At 43.5% G+C, this 13,962-nt stretch overlaps 1 protein-coding gene across 1 annotated transcript in view; it reads left to right on the top strand.

The window, feature by feature from the left end:
* si:dkey-22o22.2 (neural-cadherin) overlaps positions 1–13,962 on the top strand; it is a 235,539-nt gene that overhangs the window by 203,739 nt on the left and 17,838 nt on the right. Inside the window, exons 27-29 of the mRNA XM_048596155.1 lie at positions 806–986; positions 10,607–10,773; positions 13,059–13,323. Coding sequence (XP_048452112.1) covers positions 806–986; positions 10,607–10,773; positions 13,059–13,323 — 613 coding nt within the window. The remainder of the gene's footprint in view (positions 1–805; positions 987–10,606; positions 10,774–13,058; positions 13,324–13,962) is intronic.

The raw sequence follows: 13,962 nt of genomic DNA on the forward strand, positions 1-13,962 counted from the left end.
TCCTCCAGTTCTGAGGAAGGGTCACCAGACCCGAAACGTTAACTCTGTTTTTTCCTTCACAGATGCTGCCAGACCTGCTGAGCTTCTCCAGCAACTTTGTTTTTGCTCTAAGAATATTGAACTCGATATAGAGTCCTGAAGGCTGCAAGGTCCCAAACAGTAAATGAAATGCTGTTTTGTAACTTATACTAAACCTCACTGTTTACTACTAACTAATTCCTATTTTACAAAATTGATCAAATACACACTCCACCCAAATGTTCTAGCCCCTATATATGGCAAAAGTGACAGAGGTGATTTTTTTTATTCATTCGTGGGATATGGACATCAGTCTTGCAATAGAGTTAAACTGCAGGAAGGTTTGAGCACGTAGCCACAATAACCTGCAGTTGACCACATAAAAAATAATGCTCTGTATTTAAAAGTATTTTGTTTTTGATGAGAAGTTGCTGATCTAAATCACTTCCTCATGGACAATTCCAGGATAGCATCGGCACAGACCTGGCAATAGGTCACATCCCTGGCCTTAGGCCGAATGGAGGCAAGAGGGATAGGAGGGAAAATATAAATTATACAAAAGAATAAATAACATATTTGTTAATATTCTAGGAATTCTAAATGTCTTGCATGAAATGTCCACTTCTGACCATTAATTATTTATGAATGTTATGTTATTTATTTAAGTTTACATGATTTAGTTTATATCCTAAACAGTAACATGAAAAGTTTCTTATTTATATGTTGCTACAATAATTTTCAAATTTTATGTTTGTCTCCTAAACTGCTCATTTCTCTCTGATGTTAGGTGTACGACCTGGCCAATCCTGCAGAATTCCGAAACAGTGCCCCAGGCTGTGCAGTGACTGATGGAGTTTGCCACAGCGCTGGGACATTCTCTTGTGGCATTCATGGCAAGTGTTTAGGAGAATGGGGTTCTTTCAGTTGTGACTGCAAACCAGGCTATACCGGATATAAGTGCGACAAAGGTAACAACAATTCTTGGAACATCATGATTAATTGCCACTCCTTTGTTCATGAAATATTTTTCCTGTTACCTGTTTCCTTCGCTTCAATAATTTCTTCTGAAACTAATTGCCTAGTTTTCCATAAGACCACAAGAAAAAGGAGCATGAGTAGGCCTTTCAGCCCCTTGAGCCTTCTCTGTAATTCAGATAGATGATGGCTGATCCAATTGGGTGCAGATGGACTTTTGGAGTGAGAGAAAATAAGTAAAATGCTTTAAAGACCATAAGACATAGGAGCCGAAATTAGGCCATTCAGCCCATCAAGTCTGGTCCACCATTCACTCATTACTGATAATTTTCTCAACCCCATTTTTGCAATAATGTTGCTTTTCCCATGCACTGTATATTAAAGTATTATGAGCAAAGTTTTATAACTTTGCAATGGCTGAGCATCAGAGACATTTGGTGCAAAACCAAACATCATCATGTATTTTTAGTAGCATTGAGTTTTTTTGTTTCATTATTCATTTTTGTCGGATATGGGCTTCGCTGGCTCAGCCAGCATTTAATGCCCGCCCCTAGCTACTTTCTTGAAGCGCTGCAGCCTATCTGCTGTGGGTTCATCCACAATGCTATTAGAGAGGGAATTCCGCCAACAGTGAAGGAACACCGATTATATCTCCAGGTCAGGATGGTGAGTGACTTGGAAAGGATCTTGAAAGTGGTGGTGTTCCCAGGTATCTGCAGCCCTTGTCCTTCTAGATGGAAGTGGTTGTGGGTTTGGAAGGTGCTGTCTGAGGATCTTTGGTTATTTTCTGCAGTGCATCTTGTAGATAGTGCACACTGCTGCTACTGAACATCGATGGTGGAGGCAGTAGATACTTGTGGATGTAGTGCCAATCAACCTGTCTGCTTTGTCCTGGATGGTGTCAAGCTTCTTGACTGTTGTTGGGGCTGCACCCATCCAGGCAAATGGGAAGTATTCCATAACACTCTTGAATTGTGCCTTGTAGATGGCGGACAGGCTTTGGGGAGTCAGGACGTGAGATACTCGCTGCAGTATTCCTAGCTTCTGACTTGCTGTTGTGGCCACTGTGTTTATGTGGTAAGTCTAATTGTGTTTCTGGTCAATGATAACCCCCAGCATGTTGACAGTGGTTAATTCAGTGATGGTAACACTATTGAATATCAAGGGGCAGTGGTTAGATTGTCTCTTATTGGTGGTGGTCATAGCCTGGCATTTGTGTGGCGCAAATGTTACTTGCCACTTGTCAGCCAAAGCCTAGATATTGTTCATATCTTGTTGTATTTGGACATGTGTCTGAGAAGTTGGGAATGGTGCTGAACATTGTGCAATCATTGGCAAACATCCCCACTTCTTACCTTATGAATCAACTATAGACATAGAATCCCTACAGTGTGGAAACAGGTCATTCGGCCCAACAGATCCACACCGCCCCTCCAAAGAGCATCCCACCCAGACCCATTCCCCTACTCCGCATTTCCCATGTCTAACACACCTAACCTAAACATTCCTGGGCACTATGGGCAATTTAGCATGGCCAATCCACCTACCCTGCACGTCTTTGGACTGTGGGAGGAAACCGGAGCACCCGAAGGAAACCCACACAGACAAGGGGAGAATGTGCAAACTCCACACAAACAGTCGCCCGAGGGTGGAATCGAGCCCAGGTCCCTGGTGCTGTGAGGCAGCAGTGCTAACCACTGAGTCACCGTGCCGTTATGATGGAGGGAATGCCATTGATGAAGCAGCTGAAGATGGTTGAGCCTAGGACACTACCCTGAGGAACTCCTGCAGAGATGTCCTGGCGCTGAGATGATTTACGTCCAACAACCACGACCATCTTCCTATGTGGCAGGTATGAGTCCAACCACTGGAGTGTTTGCCCCCTGATACCCATTGATTCCAGTTTTGCCAATGTTCCTTAATGCTACACTCGGATGAATGCAGCCTTACTGTTAAAGGTTGTCACTCTCACCTCACCTCTGGAATTCAGCTCTTTTGTCCATGTTTGAACCAAGGCTGTAATGCGGTCAGGAGCTGAGTGACCCTGGCAGAACTCAAACTGGGCGTCACTGAGCAGGTTATTGCTGAGCAGGTGCTGCTTGATCGCACTGTTGATGACACCTTCCATCACTTTACTGATGATCGAGAGGAGACTGATGGGGTGGTTTGGGCCGGGTTGGATTTGTCCTGCTTTTTGTGTACAGGACGTATTTGGGCAATTTTCCACATTGCCAGGTAGATACCAGTGTTGTAACTGTACTGGAACAGCTTGGCTAGGGGAGCGGCATGTTCTGGAGCACAAGTCTTCAGTATTATTGCCAGAATGTTGTCAGGCCCTGTGGCTTTTACAGTAACTAGTGCCTCCAACCATTTCTTGATATCATGTAGAGTGAATTAAATTGGCTGGAGACTGGTATCTGTAATGCGGGAGACCACTGGAGGAGGCCAAGATGGATCATCCACTCTGCACTTCTGGCTGAAGATTGCTGCGAAAGCTTAAGCCTTACCTTTCGCACTGATGTACTGGGCTCTTCCATCAATGAGAGTGGGGATATTTGTGGACCCTGCTCCAGTGAGTTATTTAATTGTCCACCACCGTTCATGACTGGATGTGGTGGGTCTGAAGACGTTAGATCTGATCTGTTTGTTGTGGGATTGCTTAAGTTTGTCTGTTACTTGCTACTTCTGTAGTTTGGCATGCAAGTAGTCCTGTTTGCTGGCTTCACCAGGTCGACACCTCAACTTCAGGTGCTGCTCCTGGCATGCCCTCCTGCACTCTCCATTGAACCATGGTTGATCCCCTGGCTTGATGGTAATGGTTGAGTGGGAGGGGTATGCTGGCCCATGAGGTTACAGACTGTGCTGGAGTACAGTTCTGCTGCTGTTGATGGCCCACACCACCTCATGGATGCTTGGTCTTGAGTTGCTAGATCTGTTTGAAATCTGTCCCATTTAGCACGGTGATAGTGTCACACAACATGGAGGTTACTCTCAATGTGAAGGCAGGACTTCGTCTCCACAAGGACTGTGCAGTGGTAGCTCTTACTGATCCTGTAATGGACAGATGCATCTGCAGCTGGCAGATTGGTAAGGATGAGGTCAAGTATGTTTTTGCCTCTTGTTAGTCCTCTCACCACCTGCCGCAGACCCAGTCTAGCAGCTATGTCCTTTAGGACCGCACCAGCTCGATCAGTAGTACTGCTGCCACATCAGAATGCCAACATTCTTTATGTTCATGTTCATGTTAGTTTATATTTTTTGCTACAGCAGTTTAATCTTTGTGTGGATCTCTGTGTTATCTATCATTTCTATCCATAACCATTCTTTACACCTTCATGTACCATGCATCCTCTTTTGCATGACCCGTTCCTAAGTCTTTAACTGTGTGCTCTGGGATTTCAGCTCATTATCCTGATTTTCAGTCACTGCCTGCAGGAAAATTCCTGACATTTGCCTGTTTGGGCAAATCACAAATTCAAGAAGCTCTTGTTGTATAATAGTTTGATCGATGCTTTCCTTACTGTTGTGCTGCACAAGGTGTCGGAGCTTTGACTCAATGTGGATAATTAGAACCTCCAAAAACAGGCTGGTTTGTGTTGGGTTGGATGTGAAAGTTTGGAATAATCCCAAACCCGTACCCTAAATTCACTTTGTATCTGTTCATGTCTGGTTCTAACAGAGCAAAGGAAGCGAGACAAACAGCAAACCCATGGCTACTGTTGCCATTTGCTGCCCTTCACATAAGCCTCGAAGCAAAAATCATCCTCCTAGACTAACGAGGCAGTAACTGATATCAATGCTTGAAAAAACTTAGTGGTTTGTCCCCTCTAGAGTAATTATCCCAGTCTTCTGGCCAATATTTGTCCCTCAAATCCAGCTTCATAAAAAAAAAGATAATTTGCAGTTTGTGGGAGTTTTCGGTACTCGGATTAGATGTTGCATTTCATAAATTACAACAGTAACTACACTTCTAGAGTACTCACATTTACTGCTAAACTGCTTTTAAATGTCTGTGATGATTAATGGTGCTCTATAAATGCAAGCCTTTCTCTTTATTTTCATTTATTTTCTTTTTTTTTGGTCCTTCCTTTTTGTACGGTGACTTGGAGACCAACTTACCACTAGCCCGGAGATAACAAGGTGTAGAGCTGGATGAACACAGCAGGCGAAGCAGCATCAGAGGAGCAGGAAGGCTGACGTTTCTAGTCTGGACCCTTCTTCAGAAATGGGAGAGGGGAAGGGGATTCTGAAATAAATAGAGAGAGAGGGGGAGGCGGGTGGAAGATGGATAAAGGAGCAGATAGGTGGAGAGGAGATGGACAGGTCAAGGAGGCGGGGATGGAGCCAGTAAAGGTGAGTGTAGGTGGGGAGTTAGGATGGGGGTTGGTCAGTCAAGGGAAGATGGACAGTTCAAGGAGGCAGGGATGAGGCTGGTAGATAGGAGGTGGGGGTGGGGTTTGAGGTGGGAGGAGGGGATAGGTGGGAGAAAAGATGGACAGGTCAGGGAGGCAGGGATGGAGCCAGGAAAGGTGAGTGTAGGTGGGCAGTTAGGATGGGGGTTGGTCAGTCAAGGGAAGACGGACAGGTCAGGGAGGCAGGGACAAACTGGGCTGGTTTTGGGATGCAGTAGGGGGAGGGGAGATTTTGAAGCTTGTGAAGTCCACATTGATACCATTGGGCTGCAGGGTTCCCAAGCGAAATATGAGGTGCTGTTCCTGCAACCTTTGGGTGGCATCGTTGTGGCACTGCAGGAGGTCCAGGATGGACATGTCATCCAAGGAGTGGGAGGGGGAGTTGAAATGGTTCGTGACTGGGAGGTGCAGTCGTTTGTCACGAACTAAGCCTAGGTGTTCCACAAAGCGGTCCCCCAGCCTCCGCTTGGTTTCCCCAATGTAGAGGAGGCCACATCGGGAACAGCGGATACAGTATACCACATTAGCAGATGTGCAGGTGAACATCTGTTTAATGTGGAAGGTTTTCTTGGGGCCTGGGATGGGGGTGAGGGGGTGGTGTAGGGGCAAGTGTAGCACTTCCTGCGGTTACAGGGAAAAGTGCCGGGGGTGGTGGGGCTGGAGGGGAGTGTGGAGTGGACAAGGGAGTCACGGAGAGAGTGGTCCCTCCGGAAAGCAGATAAGGGTGGGGAGGGAAAACTGTCTTTGGTAGTGGGGTCAGATTGCAGAAGTGCCGGAGGATGATGCGTTGGATCCGGAGGTTGGTGGGGTGGTACGTGAGGATGAGGAGGATTCTGTTTTTGTTGTTATTGCGGGGAGGGAGTGTGAGGGATGAGTTGCGGGAAACGCAAGAGGTGCGCTCGAGGGCATTTTCGACCACTGTGAAGGGGAAGTTGCAGTCCTTGAAAAACGAGGACATCTGGGATGTTCGGGAGTGGAATGCCTCATCTCGGGAGCAGACGTGGCGGAGGCAAAGGAATTGGGAATAGGGGATGGCATTCTTGCAGGAAGGTGGGTGAGGGGAGATGTATTCTAGGTCGCTGTGGGAGTCGGTGGGCTTGAAATAGATATCGGTTTCCAGGTAGTTGCCAGAGATGGAAACAGAGAGGTCCAGGAAGGAGAGAGAGGTATCAGAGATGGTCCAGGTGAACTTAAGGTTGGGGTGGAAGGTGTTAGTAAAGTGGATGAACTGTTCGAGCTCCTCGTGGGAGCACGAGGCGGCACCGATACAGTCATCGATGTAATGGAGGAAGAGGTGGGGTTTAGGGCCAGTGTAGCTACGGAAGAGGGATTGTTCCACGTAACCTACAAAGAGGCAGGCATAGCTTGGGCCCATGCGGGTACCCATGGCCACCCCCTTTGTCTGTAGGAAGTGGGAGGAATTGAAGGAGAAGTTGTTAAGGGTGAGGACGAGTTTGGCTAAGCGGATGAGGGTGTCAGTGGAGGGGGAATGGTCGGGCCTGCGGGATAGGAAGAAGCATAGGGCCTTTAGGCCATCTGCATGGGGAATGCAAGTGTATAGGGACTGGACGTCCATGGTAAAGATGAGGTGTTGGGGACCAGGGAATCGAAAGTTTTGGAGGAGGTGGAGGACGTGGGTGATGTGACAGACGTAGGTGTGAAGTTCCTGGACCAAGGGGCAGAAAATGGAGTCGAGATAAGTGGAGATAAGTCCATGGTGAAGATGAGCTGTTACCACTAGCCCAGCAATTTTTACTGCCATCTCTTTTTCTCACAGTCCATGCTGTTTGTGTAGACAATGCCAGTTTGCAGAGAAATGCTGCAACTTGCAAGGATTTGTCTCTTCACAGGTATTTGTTTACACCAAACAGGAAAAAGAGAGTCAAAGGCCACACTGGTGAAAAAGGGAGGAAATTGATGTTGTGACAAGGATAAGGCATTAGACTGCCTGATATGGTCCAGTTCTTGCCTGTCATTTTATTGGTCAGAACAGCAAATGAAAATTGAGACCAAATGTACCTTCCATCTCTATTTGAAGTATCATATTGAGAAAGATTACAATATCAGGAGCAGGAATGCAGAGTAACCACCAATTTTATACTGCTTCTTGCCAACACTGCCATCATGTGGAGAAACATGAATAGCAGATTTTATATCAGAGTTAATAATGTGGAGCTGGAGGAACACAAGTCAGGCAGCATCAGAGAAGCAGGAAAGTCGACATTTCAGGTTTACACCCTTCATCCAATCCTGATGAAGGGTGTAAACCCGATATGTTGATTTTCCTGCTCCTCTGATGCTGCTTGACATGCTGTGTTCATCCAGCTCCACAGTGTATTGACTCTGACTCCAGCACCTGAAGTTCTTGCTATCATAGATTTGATATCAGAATCATTTGTGGAAGAAATAGGAATGAGGACAAATATGTTATTGAGATATGAAGAATGGGGCAAAATTTCCTGTTAACTGCAATTCTAGTGCAGCTTGAGCACAATGTATTGTTCCCTTGTTCTGGACCTTCACTCCTGATCTTGACTGGGGTCAATATAATTAGCATTAATTTGGTTCTGTTTTCAGTGAGACTTGGGACGTGACACAGTGGGGAGTGGTAATGGTGGACAGAGGTTTGTGGGTGCAGATGTGGTTATTAACACTTCCAATGTCTGTTTCTGCAATATCGCCCATATCACCAGCAATGTTGTAAGAATTGAAAGACAAAATATATTTTCACATCTTTGGCGGTGCCCTTTCATTTTTAAATGATCCCCAGCTCCCATAACAACCCTGGACAACCTGGTGTTCCTAGGCCCCTGTGTTACTCAGGTGCAAATGACAGGTCACACGTACATCATGTACCGTATTTCAGTGATCTGTATTTAGTTGCGATACAATTGTGCAGGCTTAGGTAAATGCGTGGAGTGCCTGAAATCATTGTTGGAATTGATGTTGAAGAATTTAAAGAACATTCAATTTTCTAATAAGTAAGGAGAAACTTTGGCCTCAAAAAAACTGATATGGTCTTGCTATGATGATAAAGTGGATTGATCATAGAATCCCTACAGTGTGGAAACAGGCCCTTTGGCCCAACAAGTCCACACTGACCCACAGAGCATCCCACCCTGTCCCATCCCCCAATAATCCACACATCCCTGAACACTACAGGCAATTTAACATGACCAATCCACCTAGCCTACACTACTGTGGGAGGAAACCAGAGCACCTGGAGGAAACCCACACAGACACAGGGAGAATGTGCAAACTTCACACAGACAGTTGCCCAAGGGAGGATTTGAACCCGGATACCTGGCCCTGTGAGGCTGCAGTGCTAACCACTGAGCCACCATGCTGCCCCAATTTGATTTCCTTACCTCTTTGTATTCTTAAACTGATTACATTATTGTTCAATAAGTGGCAAGAGGAGGCCAGCTGCCTTCCCATGTAGAGGGAAGGAACTCTGGAGGTAAGCCATCTTTGTATCACTATATTATCTCCTTTAATTTCAAACCTGAAAATGCTGTCGTCAATTTTTGTGAGAGGAAACTTGGAAGCACTGCAAATTGAGTGCAGCGACTATGATACCAGTTTTCTGACCATCATCTAAGTTGGTGTAAACCAGAGAAAGAGTAAATATCAAAATGTGTTTGCTTTATCTGGATTTCTCCCCTTTGCTGATCTTTCCATGGCATTGAGTGGGACATTGTCATCAAGAACCGGCAGCCTTCTGTTACCTCACTGAAGGCCACTCATCTAGTGTCAGTTCAGACAAGTGTTGTTGGCAGGTTCTTAGAGCATGGAAATGTTCACAGTCAATACCTTTTTGTGTTCGCATCCACATCTACAGAGAGAATGTTTCCTCTTGTTGGGAAGAGCATATCTAGAGACCTTAATATAAAATGGTCAGCAAAAAATTTAATGGGAAATTCCAAAGAGTTTAATGGGGAATTTGGAAGAAGTATCTCTACCCAAAGCATGGTATAAATGTGGAGCTCACTATCACAGCGTGGTTAAACAAATATTATGGATGCATTTATGTGGAATCTAGACAAGCAAATCTGGAAAAATGGAATGGATAGTTATGATGTGGATTTAGGTGAGAAAAAATAGGAAAAAGAAGGCCAAGTGGAACATAAACATGGGTGTGGATTGGTTGAGCCAACTGGATGAATCTCTGTTGTATATCCAATGTAATCCTGGGTATACACATTTACCAATAGACCACTGGCTGATTTTGCTCTTCGTACTCCAATTGAGGCCAATTATCTTTACTCTAGTATTGCTCAGAGATTGATTAACTCTGCACAGACCTGGAATCATCCTGAATAATTTGCTGCCACCTGTTTGTTAGTAGGTAAAAAAATGTCTGAAAAACCAATGGACAAACTTCAACTGGTACATACTTAGTATGGCCCAAGGAAGAACTGATTAGTTTTTATAAATGGTGCATATCTAGAACTACATCTTGGAATATTCCAAAGGATCCATTGAATCTGGGAGGTAATATGAATTTACTTTTTGTTTAGAATGTTGTTGATTGTTGTGGATTGTCTCAGCTGATGGAGTGGAGATTTTGAGCAGAGTTTTCATGACAGACTGTTGGATGTGGATTGACATGAATGTTCCTCAATAAAGTGGAAGTTCTTAATAGAAAGATTATTTTGGCTTTGTAAATACAGAGTTTCAAAATAAGCGTGAGAAAACCTCACGGAAGAATTGTATAATTGTAATAAACAGCAATGACTAAGTATATTTAACTGTTTTCTCCATCTCCAAAACTTACATTTTTTGGTAATCATTTTATGATTATGTTTTTTATCCATATTTGAAGGGCCACTTAATATTGATAGTAATGGCTATTTTTTATAAGGAAAGTCCCCACAGATCTAGATTGTTGCCATTACACAACACTTGAATTTTCTCTGGAATAGTGAAGAATACTTGATTTTAATTCTATCGCCACGTTTTATAAGAAAAAAAACTCAGGTAATTGTGCATTTCTTTTACAATGTAGTTTAACACTGAGGTAACGAAATGTAGCAGAACGGTGCAATCGACTGGTTCCCCTCTTCACATGCTGTCAGAGCTTTTTAAACTTAAAACAAACATGAAAAGATAATGAGTGCTATTCAATCAATAGAGATTTATATTTTGTGTTGCAATTACTTATGTTTTGAATAGCTCTTCATCTTTTGTTTTGCCCATAGCTTTGCCTGAATGGTCCTTTGAAAAGGACAGTCTGATTCAGTACCAGCAGAAAGGAGCACTTAGCACTCGCAGAACACAAGTGCAGCTGATGCTTCGTACCCGATATCCCAACTGTTCACTCTTCAGCCTAGCATCCAAGGACACCAGTGAATACATTATACTGGAGGTAGCAACCAAAATGTTTTGTTCAAAACGTGCATGCATAGTCTATACACTACCCATAGGTCTTCCCAGGATTTAACTCCAAAACTATCAGGCTTTGTGATGCAATCAGAACTCCTCAGTGAGGATTTAAACATGCTACCATGTAACTCTACCATAACAACCAATTGTTCATGTAAATTAATGCATCATCTCAGCAGCGTGTTTAGGGCATTCTGTCGTCTAGTTCTTTGGAGACTCTAAATGGAGAGAAAAATAAAATATGGAATTTAATATGGGGAAGTTTAAAGTCATCCATTTTACATCTGAATGAAAAAATGTCTGAATCTTTTTAAACTGTGGGAGCTGTGAAGAAACATACAAATTTGTATTCAAATGCACAAATAGCTAAAAGCTAATCGCAATGGTATGAAAAGTGATCAAGAAAGAAAATTGGCCTTTATCTCAAAGGCATGGATGTAATACAGCATACTTTTTATTCACCGGCATCTGTGGTTCATCAAGAGGTCCACATAATCAAAGTAAAAACACGCACTAAGCAATAGAAATGTAATGCAATGGGTATACACATCACTGCTACAATTTATTTACAGCATAAATCACTTAAATAATAAAGCAATGTTGCCTTAATTAAAACTTACTGACAGAGCCTTCTCACTTGCACCCTCAGCTGACCACCCACACACCGAAGAGATCAGAAAATACAGTAAATTTCCAGTATTTCAAGAGTGTTTTTGACGGTCTATCAAGAGTGTCAGTTCATAAAGTACTTGTTAAAACAAAGTTTGCTGTACTTCAGTTGTAGAGCATTGATTAGAACCCATCGGGGGCACAGGCTTCAGTTTTAACAGCAAGCCACTGAATATTTATGGTAATGAAAACAGAAAGTGCTGGAGAAACTCAGCAGGTCTGTCAGCATCGGTGAAGAGAGTTAACGTTTTGAGTCAGATATGACTCTTCTTCAGGTTGCGAAGGTTCTCTCCACAAACGCTGCCAGACCTCCTGATCTTACTGATTTTGTTTCAGATTTCCAGCATCTGCAGTACTTTTCTTTTATTTATTGACTTTGGTGAGGGTAGAGGTTGATGCAGGAGCTATGGTCCAGGAATGAAAGCAAGATTTTAAGGTTTAAATCATGAGTAAATGTTGCATAAACGTGGCCTATATTTCCTTCAGTTTATAAGATTGAGGAGGTGCTTAACTGAGTCTGAAAATAATAAAAAGATTTGTTAGGTTAGATGCAGAAAGTTATTTCCTGTGATGGGGAATCCAGAACAATTGTATATATTTTAAAACTAGGGAGAGGTAATATAGGAGTGAAGTGTAGAAGCTAAGTAGATTTTACTTAGTTAAAGATATCAAGAGATATGGAACAAAGGTGAGGAAGTAGAGTTGAGTTACAGATTATTGATGACCTAACTGATTGGTGGAACTGACCTAATGGGATGAATGACCTACTTATGCTGCTGTGTCACCACTGGAGTGAGAATGATTCAGGAAATCAAAGTTATTCCATGTTAGGCTGGAAGCATACTTTCTTTAAATTTTCACAGGGACATATTTTGTAATGAAGATTTATTTTGCTTGATTTTTCTTCTCCTTTAACTTCACATTTTGTTCATTATTTATTCATGGGATATGAACATCACAGGATGGGCCAGCAATTATTGCCCATCACCACCTCGAATTGCTGCAGTTGATCTGCTGTAAGTATTATCACAATGCTGTTAGAGAGTGAGTTCCAGGATTTTGACTCAGCAACAATGAAGGAACAGTGTTCTAGTTCCAGTCAGGATAGTGTGTAACTGGGAAGGGAACTTGCAGGTGGTGGTGTTCCCATCCATCTGCTGCCATTGCCCCTCCAACTGGTAGACTTTGGGGGCTTAGGAGTGCTTTTGCCTTAGCAAATTGCAATGATGCATCCTGTAGATGATACACACTGCTGCTACTGTGGATAGAGTGATTATTTAATGTTCTGGATGAGGTAACAACCATACAAGCTGCTTTGGTTTGAATGGTATTGAGTTTCTCAAGTGTTGTTGGAACTGCAATCATCCAGGCAAGTGGAGATCACACTCCTGACTGGTGCATTGTAGATAATAGAAAAGCTTTGGGAAGTCTAAGGTAAGTTCATGGCAAGAACTCCCAGCCTCTAATGCGTTATTATAGTCACAATATTTATATTGCTGGTCCTGTTAAAAGTTTCTTGTCAGTTGTAACCTCGAGATAGTTGTTGGTACGATTATTAAAAGTTTCAAATGTTTCTTCTGTTTTGCTCATGTGTAATAGATTATTGGTGGATATTTTGGAATCCGTGTCAATCTTGGTGATGGGGAACATTCATTAAAATTGCAAACAATGCATGTGGACAACGGCCAGTGGTCCCTCCTAAACATGGATCGACATGACAATGAATTTACATTGCGCCTTAATGATGGAGGGGGGGTCCATCAGGTGACAGCTTCTCTTGGCACCCACCGAGAAATAATCATCAATCCTGCAAGTCTGGTACTGGGCAATAGCCTTCTGGAGCATCCACCAAATGATTTCCAAGGTACAACATTATACACAATATTGGATCAGGATAGCAAATTGTTTAAAAGCTGCTCTGGAGCAAGATGTAGTATATAGCTGCAGAAACATCCACAATAGAGAATAGTAACATTGTACAGAATCATATAGGGATCAGAACAATGAGGGGTATTGTGAGATTTGAGGCAGAATTGGACTTAAAGTCCGACAAGGCCCATCTCAACATCAGAAGCATCACATTCCATCTTTTATGCTTTTGGCCAGGAATGATGTGGGTTTCTTGCTAGGCCGCAGTGAGTTGACAATTAAGGACAATTATTACTTGATAAATGCCTTGTTAATGACCCAACTCACCTCATTAATATTCAGCTTCCTATCTCACCAAACATGCCGAATGAGCTGTATGCCAAGTTAACTCATCACAGAAATCAGAGCAAGTACTGACGGATTCAGGGTCGATACAGTGTGGATCTGGAGGAACACAGCAGGTCAGGCAGCATCAGAGGAGCAGGAGAGTCGATGTTTCGGGCCTAGAGTGTGGTGGGGTTGGAGCGGAGTGCAGTGGGGTTGGAGCGGAGTGCGATGGGGTTGGTGCGGAGTGCGGTGGGGTTGGTGCGGAGTGCGGTGGGGTTGGAGCGGAGTGCGGTGGGGTTGGAGCGGA

Source organism: Rhincodon typus, chromosome 4, assembly GCF_021869965.1.
Source record: "Rhincodon typus isolate 14 chromosome 4, sRhiTyp1.1, whole genome shotgun sequence".
Classification (NCBI taxonomy): Eukaryota; Metazoa; Chordata; class Chondrichthyes; order Orectolobiformes; family Rhincodontidae; genus Rhincodon; species Rhincodon typus.